Source organism: Homalodisca vitripennis, chromosome 5 (genome assembly GCF_021130785.1).
Source record: "Homalodisca vitripennis isolate AUS2020 chromosome 5, UT_GWSS_2.1, whole genome shotgun sequence".
NCBI lineage: Eukaryota > Metazoa > Arthropoda > Insecta > Hemiptera > Cicadellidae > Homalodisca > Homalodisca vitripennis.
In genome coordinates this window covers 1,000,803-1,021,863 of record NC_060211.1, presented here as the reverse complement: position 1 = coordinate 1,021,863, position 21,061 = coordinate 1,000,803, and the positions used below count along the sequence as shown (strand labels likewise).

General features: G+C 35.9%; 1 protein-coding gene across 1 annotated transcript in view; it reads right to left on the bottom strand.

Annotated features, from left to right (window-relative positions):
- Window positions 1-4,017: 4,017 nt before the first annotated feature.
- The window catches only part of LOC124361715 (esterase OVCA2), a 50,476-nt gene continuing 33,432 nt past the window's right edge, over window positions 4,018-21,061 (bottom strand). Inside the window, exon 5 of the mRNA XM_046815640.1 lies at window positions 4,018-4,238. Within this exon, the coding sequence (XP_046671596.1) occupies window positions 4,099-4,238 (140 nt within the window). The 3' untranslated portion in view covers window positions 4,018-4,098. The remainder of the gene's footprint in view (window positions 4,239-21,061) is intronic.

The following is a 21,061-nucleotide window of genomic DNA, read 5'->3' as shown; positions in this document are numbered from 1 at the left end:
CTTGTAAATTCCTATTACACATTTAAAGATACATATTTCATATTTATGTAGATTATAAATATTACATTATATGTATTAAATCATTTACGATGTAATATGATGACGTAATATTCAGTCTGGTTCAGAGATTCAACAGTTAATATAATGTATATTGGCTGTTATTTCTAGAGTTGCACGTGAAAGATCAAGATTGTGTATACAACTAAGATTGGATTTATAACTGTATTAAAATCTGCAATACAAAGCTTAACACAGGGTGGCCACTCGACAGGGAATTTAACGGACTGGGAATAAGCCGGGAATTTTTCTGAGAACCGGGAAAATTTCATACATAATGTTTTTGTCTCTAAGAACTTTATATATATATATATATGAAACTGAGTTTAAAAATTCCTGTGGTCAAAATTTCTTAAGATGGTATGAAAGAATAAAAATATATTGAATGAATGAATGAAAGGTTTATTCCAAACAATCAAAATTTTTTGCATAATTCAATAGAAATATATTTTGTTATTGGCTTTACACTTGTACTTATATTAACTCATGTGGCTTACGTATAGTAAGGTTTTTGAGAATCAGCAGATATAGGCACTTACCTGTGTGTCTGCCAGATTCTGTTGTATTGAGATGATATTTTTACCTAATGTGTCAGAACACACACACACAATAAAAATAACACATGTAATATATTTGTATACTTATAAAATAATACAAACATAATAAATATATTGTGTAACAAATTTTATTAGTTTAGTATATTTCACTTTCATTACTTTTACAAATATAAGTTAATGGATTATTTCTTATTAATAAAAAATTAAAAACAAAAAACAAGTAAAATAGAAAGACTAAATATGGAGGTGTCATATTGTAAATTTAAAATTTAGTTCTGTTTAATATTTACCTTATCGATCCTTATCAACCGGAAAAAGGGCAGGGATGGCCAACAGGAGGAACAGGCCAAAGAACTTTAAAACTCGGTATTTTGTAAAATGTTGCAGAACTCTAGTAGTTAGGTAAAAGTGGCATCAAACTGATGACCAAATTAATAATGTCAACAGAAATTCGAGCTCAAACTTCTTCTCTAACAAAGAGAAACTATGAGATAATGAGTACAATATATTAACTCTGCGATCAGGAGGCTCGCTCACTCTCTCTCTCCTCCTCGCCCCTCTCTCTCTCCCCTCTCTCTCCCCTCTTTCTCCCACCCTCTCTCTCAATCTCTCTCCCTCTCCCTCTATCAGCTTGTGACCGGCTGAATTATGTGTCTTCATGCAGTGCTTGCATTACTATGTACGTTGCTTCGACTCAGATTCAAATGGCAGTATTTGACCTTCGGCTCTTTAAATTAAATTAATTTAATTATTATTATATTATTATTATTATTATTATTAATTATTCAATTAATTACATTACATGAGATTTAAATTAAATTCTCAAATAATTTACAAAGTTTATTAACTTTAAGGTTGAAATTTTATTGACTGGTTATATATTATTTGCTTTTAAACAAACCAAGTAATATACAATTTACAGTATAGGTTGATCTGTTTAAAAAGTCTTTACGGTATGTGCTGCAAACAGAGATATATTATTTTATTAACTTATTTGGCTTGTTACTTACATTGCAGCACTTTCCAGCCACAACTGCATAAGGAATGATTTTAAAAACTGCGCAATATAGTGGGCCATACTTAGTGGCTTGGTGAGATTATCAGCAAAACAGCGAGGTCCACTAGGCGGGGTCCACTATGCTGAGAGACAGGAAGTCATAAATCACCGATCTGAGGTAGAGAACACCCTTAGCCACACTTATGGCCTGGTGGATTATCAGCAAAACAGTGAGGTCCACTAGGCGTGGTCCACTATGCTGAGAGACAGGAAGTCATAAATCACCGATCTGAGGTAGAGAACACCCTTGGCCACACTTATGGCCTGGTGAGATTATCAGCAAAACAGTGAGGTCCACTAGGCATGATCCACTATGCTGAGAGACAGAAAGTCATAAATCACCGATCTGAGGTAGAGAACACCCTTGGCCACACTTATGGCCTGGTGAGATTATCAGCAAAAACAGTGAGGTCCACTAGGCATGATCCACTATGCTGAGAGACAGGAAGTCATAAATCACCGATCTGAGGTAGAGAACACCCTTGGCCACACTTATGGCCTGGTGAGATTATCAGCAAAACAGTGAGGTCCACTAGGCATGATCCACTATGCTGAGAGACAGGAAGTCATAAATCACCGATCTGAGGTAGAGAACACCCTTAGCCACACTTATGGCCTGGTGGATTATCAGCAAAACAGTGAGGTCCACTAGGCGTGGTCCACTATGCTGAGAGACAGGAAGTCATAAATCACCGATCTGAGGTAGAGAACACCCTTGGCCACACTTATGGCCTGGTGAGATTATCAGCAAAACAGTGAGGTCCACTAGGCATGATCCACTATGCTGAGAGACAGGAAGTCATAAATCACCGATCTGAGGTAGAGAACACCCTTGGCCACACTTATGGCCTGGTGAGATTATCAGCAAAACAGTGAGGTCCACTAGGCATGATCCACTATGCTGAGAGACAGGAAGTCATAAATCACCGATCTGAGGTAGAGAACACCCTTGGCCACACTTATGGCCTGGTGAGATTATCAGCAAAACAGTGAGGTCCACTAGGCATGATCCACTATGCTGAGAGACAGGAAGTCATAAATCACCGATCTGAGGTAGAGAACACCCTTAGCCACACTTATGGCCTGGTGGATTATCAGCAAAACAGTGAGGTCCACTAGGCGTGGTCCACTATGCTGAGAGACAGGAAGTCATAAATCACCGATCTGAGGTAGAGAACACCCTTGGCCACACTTATGGCCTGGTGAGATTATCAGCAAAACAGTGAGGTCCACTAGGCGTGGTCCACTATGCTGAGAGACAGGAAGTCATAAATCACCGATCTGAGGTAGAGAACACACACTTATGGCCTGGTGAGATTATCAGCAAAACAGTGAGGTCCACTATGCTGAGAGACAGGAAGTCATAAATCACCGATCTGAGGTAGAGAACACCCTTGGCCACACTTATGGCCTGGTGAGATTATCAGCAAAACAGTGAGGTCCACTAGGCGTGGTCCACTATGCTGAGAGACAGGAAGTCATAAATCACCGATCTGAGGTAGAGAACACCCTTGGCCACACTTATGGCCTGGTGAGATTATCAGCAAAACAGTGAGGTCCACTAGGCGTGGTCCACTATGCTGAGAGAGACAGGAAGTCATAAATCACCGATCTGAGGTAGAGAACACACTTATGGCCTGGTGAGATTATCAGCAAAACAGTGAGGTCCACTATGCTGAGAGACAGGAAGTCATAAATCACCGATCTGAGGTAGAGAACACCCTTGGCCACACTTATGGCCTGGTGAGATTATCAGCAAAACAGTGAGGTCCACTAGGCGTGGTCCACTATGCTGAGAGACAGGAAGTCATAAATCATCGATCTGAGGTAGAGAACACCCTTGGCCACACTTATGGCCTGGTGAGATTATCAGCAAAACAGTGAGGTCCACTAGGCGTGGTCCACTATTCTGAGACAGGAAGTCATAAATCACCGATCTGAGGTAGAGAACATCATTGTAATTCTAACCAGCCCAGCAAACATGACTATTACTTTATTTATTGCATATTATTTACAATTTCAAAAATATTATAAAAATATATATTAACATATCTACTGTTATTCTTATTCACTACTTGTGATGTAAACTGGAAAATTATTTCAAGTATTATTAAAAATAAATAACTTCAGCTTGATGACTACAATCAATATTTACGTTGACATTGGTGGGTTCAAGACTGGAGATAACATACTCCCTGATACAGACATTCAGAATTGTCCCGACTTTTTATATGCTTTATGATCAATAATCTTTCTTGTGGAATATCCATCCCGTCACTGCCATATAGAGGCAAATGTACAATAGAGTTATTTAACATATTGTTTAAAATGTTATAAAAATACAGGTTACAAATAAAATTTGTATTCTTATTTAGAAACTGATCGTCTTTTTACACTAAAATGTTTGAATAATTTGGCCTAAATGTGCTATGCACAAGTAGTTACAAATTTCACAATGAACAGTTTGTATAAAACTTTGAGATCCTTTGTAGCTGGTACATAATGTCCACCAGGGTGCGTTACTACTTCACTGTTGTCAAACAGCTCTAACAACTCTCTGCTACGACCTGTAAAACCAGGACACATTGTTATGATTACGTTACATCATTATATAATTTTTAATACTCTATAAATTAGTTCACTACAATCTTTTTGTCTTCTTAGAATCTAAAAGAATGAATAAGGTTTATAACCATAAATAAATTTTAAATTCATTAATATTCTGTTTTGAATTATTACACTAATTCAAATTCAAGACATTTAAAATCACATCACTCATAACGTAATATAAATATTTACATGAATACATTGCATTGCAAAAAATTTGAACTCATGTTATTTTATAACGATTTGTTGATCAAGTTGGTTGTTCCAATAACCACAAGGTAAAAGTACGCCAACCCACGTGTGGCGTAACAGACTTCACTTAAGAAGCTTGTAAATTTTCAAATATACGTCTCATTTCATTTTGAGATATCCTGCGGACAGATAGGCAGACCGACAATCATACAGAAAAGTTTTAGCATTCCCTGACAGACAAAATAGAAATTGTATCAGTCTACTGTGTGGTAGACTTCAATGATATCACCCAAATTACATATTTGGATGGACATACACTATCATAGAACTAATTCTTGTCTATCAACAGCGCAACCTCGTTAAGTCAGACTCCTTTATGTTGGATCTCCGGGTAACCCGGGTAAGTTCAGGAAAATTTAAAATTAGCTTCTTGTATACGGCGACCGTGTTTGTTTGTCAATACTGTTTGTAGAATTCGATGAGTCAGTCGGACGACCCAGGAGAAGGGGAGGAATAGCCTACCTGCTCAGTTCAGGTCACCAATCGCTACGGTGAACAGATTGAGTACTTTACCAGCGCACGTGGCCTTGAGTGTGTGGTGATCGGTGGGAGGTGTTGCGGAGTAGCGTTATGGGCTGAGTACCGAAAACATTTCCTATTACTCATCGATGACAGTCGTATAGATTCAAATAACTCACCTCACTCACTAAAAATCCATCTGTTTTGTGACAATGCTAAGTTTAGTGGTTGCTTGTGTTTTTTTTTACTAATGCCATCTGATGAGTTAAAGTCTAAAATCAAAGGTAGAATAGTCAGGCCTACAAAAATCGTGAGTAATGTTTATAGATTTATGAAGGAAGAGACAGACCCTGAAACTGTTAATATTACGTTGTTGAAGGCTCGTTAAAGAACTGCTGCAGCAACTGGTGTATCAGAGAAGTTGTGATCAAATAAACAGTGAGTCTTATTAAATAAATATTATTGAAGTCACTGTAAATTAAATAACTAAAAAAACCCAAATGATAGCAATAAAGGAAAATACCTGCTAAATAATAGCAATATTCAATTTTGTTATAGTGTCATTTAACGTGTTTTTCAAAGTAACTAATTTGTTGATATTAATCGGCAAATCTAAATCATGAGATTAAACTGGTGTTAAAGAGATTGTTGCGCTTTCATTTCATCGGCTAGCATTTAAGCTCAACCCGCAAAACAGATACAGTAGCATTTATTTGTTGAAAGGGTAGTATTTGGGTTCCATGCACGCACCTAAATTCCTCCATCTGTACATGTTCTGATTCTTTTCACTGAAATATTATGTCAGTTCAGTTTGTGTGTGAGTTCATTTATAACACCAGTAGCTTTTCTTTTCTTTGTTAAATATTGTTTGTTGAATATTGTTTTCTTTGTTTGTTTAATATTGTATATTAAATTCACGGATTCTTGTACTGTTCATAATAATGGTACAGTTTCTATTTTGTAGAAATATTATGGACAAAAACACATATATGATCTAATGCAAGAGATATATTTCATTATATATAACTGTTATGCAAAATTACTACACAATGCAAAAAATCTATTGGAACAATACTTGTGGAATAAAAGTTACATAGTATATCACTAAAATAATAAGATAGATACAACAAAATATAAAATTATAATATATACGTATTAATTAGGATAACGTTATAGATAAGTAAAAAAGGCTTTATCCAATTAGTGAGCTACATTTGTTTACATCCTTCTGCATATGTTCCAAGTTCAATATGTGATAAAATACCTGATTAGTTTAACATATCCTGGATATTTATTTTTATAAATATACAGTATTGAAAAAAAAATTCAAATTCAAAGTATTTATTGCACATTGACATTTGAATAATTACATAAGTAATACAACAGGTGCATGTCAAGTTTTTTAAAAGTATAACTAAAATACAAGCGTTGCAGTGTGTACTGCATGTATTGTCTGTATTGTATTATGTCTAAATAATAAAAAAATCATCCTTATATTACATAGTCTGGGAATTAATATGGTGTGATAATGAATAATTACATTGGTTGGGATTTTTAAATTGATTATTTACAGTTTTACTTACTATCTGAACAATCTTTCAGCACTTCATTTAAACTGTAATAAGCTTTCTCTATGAGCAGGTTTTTAATACTATTTTGAAAATTATTATTTTTTAGCTCTTTTAGTGATAACAGTAAACAATTATATAAGCGAATTCCCATATATACAGGTGTACTTTTTCAAATAAAAAGGTTTTATGAATTGGAAAGGCAAGAAGATTTTTGTGTCTAGTATTAGTATTATTATGCTGATAAGTCAAAAAAATTACCTGCTTAGACCGTAACTCATCCAAAGCCCTAGAAACACTATTGGTAATGGATGTAAGAACTAATTCTGTCCTTCTGTTTTTCCTAAAGCCATACTGCTCATTACATATTAGTTTGTTGATTTCTAGAAATTGTTTATCCTATAATTTATTGCCTTCTCAGAAATCTTTGAAACATATTGAAATACTTTGAATTTAAATTTTTTTGCAATACTGTATATTTATAAAAATAAATAAACAGGATATGTTAAACTGCATAATCAGGTATCTTATCACATATTAAACTTTGAACATATGCTGAACGATGTAAATAACTGCAGCTCACTAATAGTTCAATCCTTTTTTACCTAGCTATGTTTTCCTAATTAATACATATGATTTATTTTTCTATTTTGTTTTATTTATCCTATTTCAGTGATAAACTATATTACTTTTATAGCACCAGTGAATAAGTTACAATAGATTTTTTGCATTGTGTAGTAATTTTGCATAACAGTATCTATAATGAAATATATCTTTTGCATTAAATTACATATTTCTTTTATCTATAACGCCATATGGATTGCACAGAAATATTAAAAAATTAGAAACTGTAACATTATCATGAGCAGTACATGAATCCATTAACTTTAATATACAATATTTACAAGACTCCGCTTTGGTTTGCATGAAAAATTTCAAATTAATGTACAGCTCATTTCATTTTGATAGGCTGCATGTATTACTATAAATTTATTTTAAAATGACGTATGACTGTAATCAGTTTGTTCAATTTGTTTATTCTGTGTGTGTTTTTTTGTTATCATGGCTGCCATTAAGACCATTGTAGAAATGTTTGCTAACCCTCAACTAAATGCTATGAAGAGACATGTATCACTAATAAACTCTGAGTTTCCTTCATAGTAATGAAGCTTCATGCAAAATTTGAAGTTTGTGGGTCAGTTCGTTCTTGAGATACATGCAGATAGAAAATAAATCTGTCCAGCCCCTCGACACTAACACTGACCCAATAAATGCTATGAAGTGACATGTATCACTAATAAACTCTGAGTTTCCTTCATAGTAATGAAGCTTCATGCAAAATTTGAAGTTTGTGGGTCAGTTCGTTCTTGAGATACATGCAGATAGAAATTAAATCTGTCCAGCCCCTCGACACTAACACTGATCCAATAAATGGTATGAAGTGACATGTATCACTAATAAACTCTGAGTTTCCTTTATAGTAATGAAGCTTCATGCAAAATTTGAAGTTTGTGGGTCAGTTCGTTCTTGAGATACATGCAGATAGAAATTAAATCTGTCCAGCCCCTCGACACTAACACTGACCCAATAAATGCTATGAAGTGACATGTATCACTAATAAACTCTGAGTTTCCTTTATAGTAATGAAGCTTCATGCAAAATTTGAAGTTTGTGGGTCAGTTCGTTCTTGAGATACATGCGGATAGAAATTAAATCTGTCCAGCCCCTCGACACTAACACTGACCCAATAAATGCTATGAAGTGACATGTATCACTAATAAACTCTGAGTTTCCTTTATAGTAATGAAGCTTCATGCAAAATTTGAAGTTTGTGGGTCAGTTCGTTCTTGAGATACATGCAGATAGAAATTAAATCTGTCCAGCCCCTCGACACTAACACTGACCCAATAAATGCTATGAAGTGACATGTATCACTAATAAACTCTGAGTTTCCTTTATAGTAATGAAGCTTCATGCAAAATTTGAAGTTTGTGGGTCAGTTCGTTCTTGAGATACATGCAGATAGAAATTAAATCTGTCCAGCCCCTCGACACTAACACTGACCCAATAAATGCTATGAAGTGACATGTATCACTAATAAACTCTGAGTTTCCTTTATAGTAATGAAGCTTCATGCAAAATTTGAAGTTTGTGGGTCAGTTCGTTCTTGAGATACATGCAGATAGAAATTAAATCTGTCCAGCCCCTCGACACTAACACTGACCCAATAAATGCTATGAAGTGACATGTATCACTAATAAACTCTGAGTTTCCTTTATAGTAATGAAGCTTCATGCAAAATTTGAAGTTTGTGGGTCAGTTCGTTCTTGAGATACATGCAGATAGAAATTAAATCTGTCCAGCCCCTCGACACTAACACTGACCCAATAAATGCTATGAAGTGACATGTATCACTAATAAACTCTGAGTTTCCTTTATAGTAATGAAGCTTCATGCAAAATTTGAAGTTTGTGGGTCAGTTCGTTCTTGAGATACATGCAGATAGAAATTAAATCTGTCCAGCCCCTCGACACTAACACTGACCCAATAAATGCTATGAAGTGACATGTATCACTAATAAACTCTGAGTTTCCTTTATAGTAATGAAGCTTCATGCAAAATCTGAAGTTTGTGGGTCAGTTCGTTCTTGAGATACATGCAGATAGAAATTAAATCTGTCCAGCCCCTCGACACTAACACTGACCCAATAAATGCTATGAAGTGACATGTATCACTAATAAACTCTGAGTTTCCTTTATAGTAATGAAGCTTCATGCAAAATTTGAAGTTTGTGGGTCAGTTCGTTCTTGAGATACATGCAGATAGAAATTAAATCTGTCCAGCCCCTCGACACTAACACTGACCCAATAAATGCTATGAAGTGACATGTATCACTAATAAACTCTGAGTTTCCTTTATAGTAATGAAGCTTCATGCAAAATTTGAAGTTTGTGGGTCAGTTCGTTCTTGAGATACATGCAGATAGAAATTAAATCTGTCCAGCCCCTCGACACTAACACTGACCCAATAAATGCTATGAAGTGACATGTATCACTAATAAACTCTGAGTTTCCTTTATAGTAATGAAGCTTCATGCAAAATTTGAAGTTTGTGGGTCAGTTCGTTCTTGAGATACATGCAGATAGAAATTAAATCTGTCCAGCCCCTCGACACTAACACTGACCCAATAAATGCTATGAAGTGACATGTATCACTAATAAACTCTGAGTTTCCTTTATAGTAATGAAGCTTCATGCAAAATTTGAAGTTTGTGGGTCAGTTCGTTCTTGAGATACATGCAGATAGAAATTAAATCTGTCCAGCCCCTCGACACTAACACTGACCCAATAAATGCTATGAAGTGACATGTATCACTAATAAACTCTGAGTTTCCTTTATAGTAATGAAGCTTCATGCAAAATTTGAAGTTTGTGGGTCAGTTCGTTCTTGAGATACATGCAGATAGAAATTAAATCTGTCCAGCCCCTCGACACTAACACTGACCCAATAAATGCTATGAAGTGACATGTATCACTAATAAACTCTGAGTTTCCTTTATAGTAATGAAGCTTCATGCAAAATTTGAAGTTTGTGGGTCAGTTCGTTCTTGAGATACATGCAGATAGAAATTAAATCTGTCCAGCCCCTCGACACTAACACTGACCCAATAAATGCTATGAAGTGACATGTATCACTAATAAACTCTGAGTTTCCTTTATAGTAATGAAGCTTCATGCAAAATTTGAAGTTTGTGGGTCAGTTCGTTCTTGAGATACATGCAGATAGAAATTAAATCTGTCCAGCCCCTCGACACTAACACTGACCCAATAAATGCTATGAAGTGACATGTATCACTAATAAACTCTGAGTTTCCTTTATAGTAATGAAGCTTCATGCAAAATTTGAAGTTTGTGGGTCAGTTCGTTCTTGAGATACATGCAGATAGAAATTAAATCTGTCCAGCCCCTCGACACTAACACTGACCCAATAAATGCTATGAAGTGACATGTATCACTAATAAACTCTGAGTTTCCTTTATAGTAATGAAGCTTCATGCAAAATTTGAAGTTTGTGGGTCAGTTCGTTCTTGAGATACATGCAGATAGAAATTAAATCTGTCCAGCCCCTCGACACTAACACTGACCCAATAAATGCTATGAAGTGACATGTATCACTAATAAACTCTGAGTTTCCTTTATAGTAATGAAGCTTCATGCAAAATTTGAAGTTTGTGGGTCAGTTCGTTCTTGAGATACATGCAGATAGAAATTAAATCTGTCCAGCCCCTCGACACTAACACTGACCCAATAAATGCTATGAAGTGACATGTATCACTAATAAACTCTGAGTTTCCTTTATAGTAATGAAGCTTCATGCAAAATTTGAAGTTTGTGGGTCAGTTCGTTCTTGAGATACATGCAGATAGAAATTAAATCTGTCCAGCCCCTCGACACTAACACTGACCCAATAAATGCTATGAAGTGACATGTATCACTAATAAACTCTGAGTTTCCTTTATAGTAATGAAGCTTCATGCAAAATTTGAAGTTTGTGGGTCAGTTCGTTCTTGAGATACATGCAGATAGAAATTAAATCTGTCCAGCCCCTCGACACTAACACTGACCCAATAAATGCTATGAAGTGACATGTATCACTAATAAACTCTGAGTTTCCTTTATAGTAATGAAGCTTCATGCAAAATTTGAAGTTTGTGGGTCAGTTCGTTCTTGAGATACATGCAGATAGAAATTAAATCTGTCCAGCCCCTCGACACTAACACTGACCCAATAAATGCTATGAAGTGACATGTATCACTAATAAACTCTGAGTTTCCTTTATAGTAATGAAGCTTCATGCAAAATTTGAAGTTTGTGGGTCAGTTCGTTCTTGAGATACATGCAGATAGAAATTAAATCTGTCCAGCCCCTCGACACTAACACTGACCCAATAAATGCTATGAAGTGACATGTATCACTAATAAACTCTGAGTTTCCTTTATAGTAATGAAGCTTCATGCAAAATTTGAAGTTTGTGGGTCAGTTCGTTCTTGAGATACATGCAGATAGAAATTAAATCTGTCCAGCCCCTCGACACTAACACTGACCCAATAAATGCTATGAAGTGACATGTATCACTAATAAACTCTGAGTTTCCTTTATAGTAATGAAGCTTCATGCAAAATTTGAAGTTTGTGGGTCAGTTCGTTCTTGAGATACATGCAGATAGAAATTAAATCTGTCCAGCCCCTCGACACTAACACTGACCCAATAAATGCTATGAAGTGACATGTATCACTAATAAACTCTGAGTTTCCTTTATAGTAATGAAGCTTCATGCAAAATTGAAGTTTGTGGGTCAGTTCGTTCTTGAGATACATGCAGATAGAAATTAAATCTGTCCAGCCCCTCGACACTAACACTGACCCAATAAATGCTATGAAGTGACATGTATCACTAATAAACTCTGAGTTTCCTTTATAGTAATGAAGCTTCATGCAAAATTTGAAGTTTGTGGGTCAGTTCGTTCTTGAGATACATGCAGATAGAAATTAAATCTGTCCAGCCCCTCGACACTAACACTGACCCAATAAATGCTATGAAGTGACATGTATCACTAATAAACTCTGAGTTTCCTTTATAGTAATGAAGCTTCATGCAAAATTTGAAGTTTGTGGGTCAGTTCGTTCTTGAGATACATGCAGATAGAAATTAAATCTGTCCAGCCCCTCGACACTAACACTGACCCAATAAATGCTATGAAGTGACATGTATCACTAATAAACTCTGAGTTTCCTTTATAGTAATGAAGCTTCATGCAAAATTTGAAGTTTGTGGGTCAGTTCGTTCTTGAGATACATGCAGATAGAAATTAAATCTGTCCAGCCCCTCGACACTAACACTGACCCAATAAATGCTATGAAGTGACATGTATCACTAATAAACTCTGAGTTTCCTTTATAGTAATGAAGCTTCATGCAAAATTTGAAGTTTGTGGGTCAGTTCGTTCTTGAGATACATGCAGATAGAAATTAAATCTGTCCAGCCCCTCGACACTAACACTGACCCAATAAATGCTATGAAGTGACATGTATCACTAATAAACTCTGAGTTTCCTTTATAGTAATGAAGCTTCATGCAAAATTTGAAGTTTGTGGGTCAGTTCGTTCTTGAGATACATGCAGATAGAAATTAAATCTGTCCAGCCCCTCGACACTAACACTGACCCAATAAATGCTATGAAGTGACATGTATCACTAATAAACTCTGAGTTTCCTTTATAGTAATGAAGCTTCATGCAAAATTTGAAGTTTGTGGGTCAGTTCGTTCTTGAGATACATGCAGATAGAAATTAAATCTGTCCAGCCCCTCGACACTAACACTGACCCAATAAATGCTATGAAGTGACATGTATCACTAATAAACTCTGAGTTTCCTTTATAGTAATGAAGCTTCATGCAAAATTTGAAGTTTGTGGGTCAGTTCGTTCTTGAGATACATGCAGATAGAAATTAAATCTGTCCAGCCCCTCGACACTAACACTGACCCAATAAATGCTATGAAGTGACATGTATCACTAATAAACTCTGAGTTTCCTTTATAGTAATGAAGCTTCATGCAAAATTTGAAGTTTGTGGGTCAGTTCGTTCTTGAGATACATGCAGATAGAAATTAAATCTGTCCAGCCCCTCGACACTAACACTGACCCAATAAATGCTATGAAGTGACATGTATCACTAATAAACTCTGAGTTTCCTTTATAGTAATGAAGCTTCATGCAAAATTTGAAGTTTGTGGGTCAGTTCGTTCTTGAGATACATGCAGATAGAAATTAAATCTGTCCAGCCCCTCGACACTAACACTGACCCAATAAATGCTATGAAGTGACATGTATCACTAATAAACTCTGAGTTTCCTTTATAGTAATGAAGCTTCATGCAAAATTTGAAGTTTGTGGGTCAGTTCGTTCTTGAGATACATGCAGATAGAAATTAAATCTGTCCAGCCCCTCGACACTAACACTGACCCAATAAATGCTATGAAGTGACATGTATCACTAATAAACTCTGAGTTTCCTTTATAGTAATGAAGCTTCATGCAAAATTTGAAGTTTGTGGGTCAGTTCGTTCTTGAGATACATGCAGATAGAAATTAAATCTGTCCAGCCCCTCGACACTAACACTGACCCAATAAATGCTATGAAGTGACATGTATCACTAATAAACTCTGAGTTTCCTTTATAGTAATGAAGCTTCATGCAAAATTTGAAGTTTGTGGGTCAGTTCGTTCTTGAGATACATGCAGATAGAAATTAAATCTGTCCAGCCCCTCGACACTAACACTGACCCAATAAATGCTATGAAGTGACATGTATCACTAATAAACTCTGAGTTTCCTTTATAGTAATGAAGCTTCATGCAAAATTTGAAGTTTGTGGGTCAGTTCGTTCTTGAGATACATGCAGATAGAAATTAAATCTGTCCAGCCCCTCGACACTAACACTGACCCAATAAATGCTATGAAGTGACATGTATCACTAATAAACTCTGAGTTTCCTTTATAGTAATGAAGCTTCATGCAAAATTTGAAGTTTGTGGGTCAGTTCGTTCTTGAGATACATGCAGATAGAAATTAAATCTGTCCAGCCCCTCGACACTAACACTGACCCAATAAATGCTATGAAGTGACATGTATCACTAATAAACTCTGAGTTTCCTTTATAGTAATGAAGCTTCATGCAAAAATTTGAAGTTTGTGGGTCAGTTCGTTCTTGAGATACATGCAGATAGAAATTAAATCTGTCCAGCCCCTCGACACTAACACTGACCCAATAAATGCTATGAAGTGACATGTATCACTAATAAACTCTGAGTTTCCTTTATAGTAATGAAGCTTCATGCAAAATTTGAAGTTTGTGGGTCAGTTCGTTCTTGAGATACATGCAGATAGAAATTAAATCTGTCCAGCCCCTCGACACTAACACTGACCCAATAAATGCTATGAAGTGACATGTATCACTAATAAACTCTGAGTTTCCTTTATAGTAATGAAGCTTCATGCAAAATTTGAAGTTTGTGGGTCAGTTCGTTCTTGAGATACATGCAGATAGAAATTAAATCTGTCCAGCCCCTCGACACTAACACTGACCCAATAAATGCTATGAAGTGACATGTATCACTAATAAACTCTGAGTTTCCTTTATAGTAATGAAGCTTCATGCAAAATTTGAAGTTTGTGGGTCAGTTCGTTCTTGAGATACATGCAGATAGAAATTAAATCTGTCCAGCCCCTCGACACTAACACTGACCCAATAAATGCTATGAAGTGACATGTATCACTAATAAACTCTGAGTTTCCTTTATAGTAATGAAGCTTCATGCAAAATTTGAAGTTTGTGGGTCAGTTCGTTCTTGAGATACATGCAGATAGAAATTAAATCTGTCCAGCCCCTCGACACTAACACTGACCCAATAAATGCTATGAAGTGACATGTATCACTAATAAACTCTGAGTTTCCTTTATAGTAATGAAGCTTCATGCAAAATTTGAAGTTTGTGGGTCAGTTCGTTCTTGAGATACATGCAGATAGAAATTAAATCTGTCCAGCCCCTCGACACTAACACTGACCCAATAAATGCTATGAAGTGACATGTATCACTAATAAACTCTGAGTTTCCTTTATAGTAATGAAGCTTCATGCAAAATTTGAAGTTTGTGGGTCAGTTCGTTCTTGAGATACATGCAGATAGAAATTAAATCTGTCCAGCCCCTCGACACTAACACTGACCCAATAAATGCTATGAAGTGACATGTATCACTAATAAACTCTGAGTTTCCTTTATAGTAATGAAGCTTCATGCAAAATTTGAAGTTTGTGGGTCAGTTCGTTCTTGAGATACATGCAGATAGAAATTAAATCTGTCCAGCCCCTCGACACTAACACTGACCCAATAAATGCTATGAAGTGACATGTATCACTAATAAACTCTGAGTTTCCTTTATAGTAATGAAGCTTCATGCAAAATTTGAAGTTTGTGGGTCAGTTCGTTCTTGAGATACATGCAGATAGAAATTAAATCTGTCCAGCCCCTCGACACTAACACTGACCCAATAAGTGCTATGAAGTGACATGTATCACTAATAAACTCTGAGTTTCCTTTATAGTAATGAAGCTTCATGCAAAATTTGAAGTTTGTGGGTCAGTTCGTTCTTGAGATACATGCGGATAGAAATTAAATCTGTCCAGCCCCTCGACACTAACACTGACCCAATAAATGCTATGAAGTGACATGTATCACTAATAAACTCTGAGTTTCCTTTATAGTAATGAAGCTTCATGCAAAATTTGAAGTTTGTGGGTCAGTTCGTTCTTGAGATACATGCAGATAGAAATTAAATCTGTCCAGCCCCTCGACACTAACACTGACCCAATAAATGCTATGAAGTGACATGTATCACTAATAAAGTCTGAGTTTCCTTTATAGTAATGAAGCTTCATGCAAAATTTGAAGTTTGTGGGTCAGTTCGTTCTTGAGATACATGCAGATAGAAATTAAATCTGTCCAGCCCCTCGACACTAACACTGACCCAATAAATGCTATGAAGTGACATGTATCACTAATAAACTCTGAGTTTCCTTTATAGTAATGAAGCTTCATGCAAAATTTGAAGTTTGTGGGTCAGTTCGTTCTTGAGATACATGCAGATAGAAATTAAATCTGTCCAGCCCCTCGACACTAACACTGACCCAATAAATGCTATGAAGTGACATGTATCACTAATAAACTATGAGTTTCCTTTATAGTAATGAAGCTTCATGCAAAATTTGAAGTTTGTGGGTCAGTTCTTTCTTGAGATACATGCAGATAGAAATTACATCTGTCCAGCCCCTCGACACTAACACTGACCCAATAAATGCTATGAAGTGACATGTATCACTAATAAACTCTGGGTTTCCTTTATAGTAATGAAGCTTCATGCAAAATTTGAAGTTTGTGCGTCAGTTCGTTCTTGAGATACATGCAGATAGAAATTAAATCTGTCCAGCCCCTCGACACTAACACTGACCCAATAAATGCTATGAAGTGACATGTATCACTAATAAACTCTGGGTTTCCTTTATAGTAATGAAGCTTCATGCAAAATTTGAAGTTTGTGGGTCAGTTCGTTCTTGAGATACATGCGGATAAAAATTAAATCTGTCCAGCCCCTCGACACTAACACTGACCCAATAAATGCTATGAAGTGACATGAATCACTAATAAACTCTGAGTTTCCTTTATAGTAATGAAGCTTCATGTAAAATTTGAAGTTTTTGGGTCAGTTCGTTGTTGAGATACATGCAGATAGAAATTAAATCTGTCCAGCCCCTCGACACTAACACTGACCCAATAAGTGCTATGAAGTGACATGTATCACTAATAAACTCTGAGTTTCCTTTATAGTAATGAAGGTTCATGCAAAATTTGAAGTTTGTGGGTCAGTTCGTTCTTGAGATACATGCAGATAGAAATTAAATCTGTCCAGCCTCTCGACACTAACACTGACCCAATAAATGCTATGAAGTGACATGTATCACTAATAAACTCTGGGTTTCCTTTATAGTAATGAAGCTTCATGCAAAATTTGAAGTTTGTGGGTCAGTTCGTTGTTGAGATACATGCAGATAGAAATTAAATCTGTCCAGCCCCTCGACACTAACACTGACCCAATAAATGCTATGAAGTGACATGTATCACTAATAAACTCGGAGTTTCCTTTATAGTAATGAAGCTTCATGTAAAATTTGAAGTTTTTGGGTCCGTTCGTTCTTGAGATACATGCAGATAGAAATTAAATCTGTCCAGCCCCTCGACACTAACACTGACCCAATAAATGCTATGAAGTGACATGTATCACTAATAAACTCTGAGTTTCCTTTATAGTAATGAAGCTTCATGCAAAATTTGAAGTTTGTGGGTCAGTTCGTTCTTGAGATACATGCAGATAGAAATTAAATCTGTCCAGCCCCTCGACACTAACACTGACCCAATAAATGCTATGAAGTGACATGTATCACTAATAAACTCTGGGTTTCCTTTATAGTAATGAAGCTTTATGCAAAATTTGAAGTTTGTGGGTTAGTTCGTTCTTGAGATACATGCAGATAGAAATTAAATCTGTCCAGCCCCTCGACACTAACACTGACCCAATAAATGCTATGAAGTGACATGAATCACTAATAAACTCTGAGTTTCCTTTATAGTAATGAAGCTTCATGCAAAATTTGAAGTTTGTGGGTCAGTTCGTTCTTGAGATACATGCAGATAGAAATTAAATCTGTCCAGCCCCTCGACACTAACACTGACCCAATAAATGCTATGAAGTGACATGTATCATAATAAACTCTGAGTTTCCTTTATAGTAATGAAGGTTCATGCAAAATTTGAAGTTTGTGGGTCAGTTCGTTCTTGAGATACATGCAGATAGAAATTAAATCTGTCCAGCCCCTCGACACTAACACTGACCCAATAAATGCTATGAAGTGACATGTATCACTAATAAACTCTGGGTTTCCTTTATAGTAATGAAGCTTCATGCAAAATTTGAAGTTTGTGGGTCAGTTCGTTCTTGAGATACATGCAGATAGAAATTAAATCTGTCCAGCCCCTCGACACTAACACTGACCCAATAAGTGCTATGAAGTGACATGTATCACTAATAAACTCTGAGTTTCCTTTATAGTAATGAAGGTTCATGCAAAATTTGAAGTTTGTGGGTCAGTTCGTTCTTGAGATACATGCAGATAGAAATTAAATCTGTCCAGCCTCTCGACACTAACACTGACTCAATAAATGCTATGAAGTGACATGTATCACTAATAAACTCTGGGTTTCCTTTATAGTAATGAAGCTTCATGCAAAATTTGAAGTTTGTGGGTCAGTTCGTTGTTGAGATACATGCAGATAGAAATTTAATCTGTCCAGCCCCTCGACACTAACACTGACCCAATAAATGCTATGAAGTGACATGTATCACTAATAAACTCTGAGTTTCCTTTATAGTAATGAAGCTTCATGCAAAATTTGAAGTTTTTGGGTCAGTTCGTTCTTGAGATACATGCAGATAGAAATTAAATCTGTCCAGCCCCTCGACACTAACACTGACCCAATAAATGCTTTGAAGTGACATGTATCACTAATAAACTCTGGGTTTCCTTTATAGTAATGAAGCTTTATGCAAAATTTGAAGTTTGTGGGTTAGTTCGTTCTTGAGATACATGCAGATAGAAATTAAATCTGTCCAGCCCCTCGACACTAAGTAACACTGACCCAATAAATGCTATGAAGTGACATGTATCACTAATAAACTCTGGGTATCCTTTATAGTAATGAAGCTTCATGCAAAATTTGAAGTTTGTGGGTCAGTTCGTTCTTGAGATACAAGCAGATAGAAATTAAATCTGTCCATCCCCTCGAGCAATAGGGTTTCCTAACACTGACCCAATAAATGCAAACAAGTATATAAGAAACATAAACATTTAGACTGTTCCTGATCTATTGAATGATTGGATGAGTCATGCTCATTAACATTCACTGTGGGATACACACCGGCAATTAACAATGCAATTGCAAACTTTAAGCCTCTTTGTTGCTTAGCTATCTGTTGAAGTCAGTTGGGACCTTTCCCGCATAGTTGTTCAAATTTGTATTCATATAGGATTATGTTGGTTTGGTTTTTGAGAATTTTTGGGTTTACAGCTAACTTATAAAATAACACACACTATTTTTAAGGGTTTTATTTCAGAAACATATATAATAATATAGCGGTATAAAGTGTTTTTATTATCAGTGTTTACACAATAATCAGACTGGGTCTGACAAGTGGCACCCTACACGGTGGCAGAATGGAGTGGAACTAACAGAACAGATGTAGGCCTTAGTTTCAAATACCTCTGCTAGACCCTACTATAGTTGCTCACCATTTTTGTCGTGTTTACACTGTGCTTCGTGGAAGTGATAGTAACTTATTTTAGTGTATTTGTGTTTATTGACTTGCTTAATACGACACAATGGATCCTGCCCTACCTGGACCATCTGTTTTGCAAGCCGGTGAAATAATGCATAATGTTGAAAATTTAGACAGCGATTTGAATGAAGACTATGATGTTCAACAGGTTATGGATGGTGAATCCAACGACACTGATGATGGATATGGAGAAATAGTGAACCTGATGAAGATCTACACATTTATTACATTACTCCTCAATGATCTATAACAAAGACATGCATGAGATCAATCGAGTTTACGAGAACTGACATGTTATTAGTGCCCATACCAGGTGAGGGGAAACCTATTGATTGGTTTAACCTTTTGGTTGACATTGATTTCCTTGAAAAAATTTTTAAGTATACTTAAATAATGAATTATGCTCTTTAGGTTTATTTCAAACCTACTCTGATACCCAAAAAGTTTTTATTGCTTTAGTACTGCAAATATGGGTACAATTCGCCTAAACAGAATTCAAGATTACTAGAAAATTGATCCACTATTTGGTCTACAGTACTTCAGAAAAAGTATGAACATTTTCCATTGCCTTCACTGTAGCATAGAGCAGAACGAGGTACAAAAGGAGAACTAAATCAAAAAAATGGAACAGGTAGTGAATTATTTTAACTATAAAATTAATCAGGTTTAGTACCCTCAAAAAGAATTATCTCTCGATAAAGTGATAGTCCTGTAGTGTGGGAGGTTGTTTTTTTCGCCAGTATATTAAAGGTAAACACCATAAATATCAAACTTTATACATTGACTGAGCATCAAGAACTAATTTTGAAATTATTGGTCTGTGCTGATTCTGGTGATGAAATTATTGGAGGGAAGAGACACAGAAAAAGTAGTCATACATTTGTTGAAGAAAATTATGGAACAGGCACTCTGTCTAAGTGGACAATTTTTATTATAGCTATAGTTTGTCCTCTAGGCTCCTCGCACACAAACCTATTCAACAGGAACTTTGTGGCAAGACCTTAAACTTGTCCCAACTGATGAAACAATTGCCAGAGATGGGAATAGCGTTATGATTGACAAATGGAAGGACAAGTGGGTCATGACGTACATCTCTACAGAGCACGAATACGAGATGGTAGATTCTTGAACAAGAGGTAAAAATAAACTAAAGCCTCTCCCCATTATAAAATATAATGCATTTATGAGTTACTACCCCTGTGACAGAATGTTGATGCGATGGTATAAAAATATTGTCATCCACATTACACAAATGTTGTTGTTGAATTCCCATGGCTTACACAATATGTACAGACTAAAGAAGACATTATATGATTTCAGATTACAAGTGATTAGATCGTTAGTGCCGGCGCAAGTAGAACTGGTAATCTCCAGCACAAAAGAGACTACGTCAAACTGCACATAAGATTAAGAAAAACACTGCTCGAGACAACAGAAACCAGCTACAAAGGAAAATATGTTGCATGTGATGGAAAGATGGGAAAAGAAGTAAATACATCT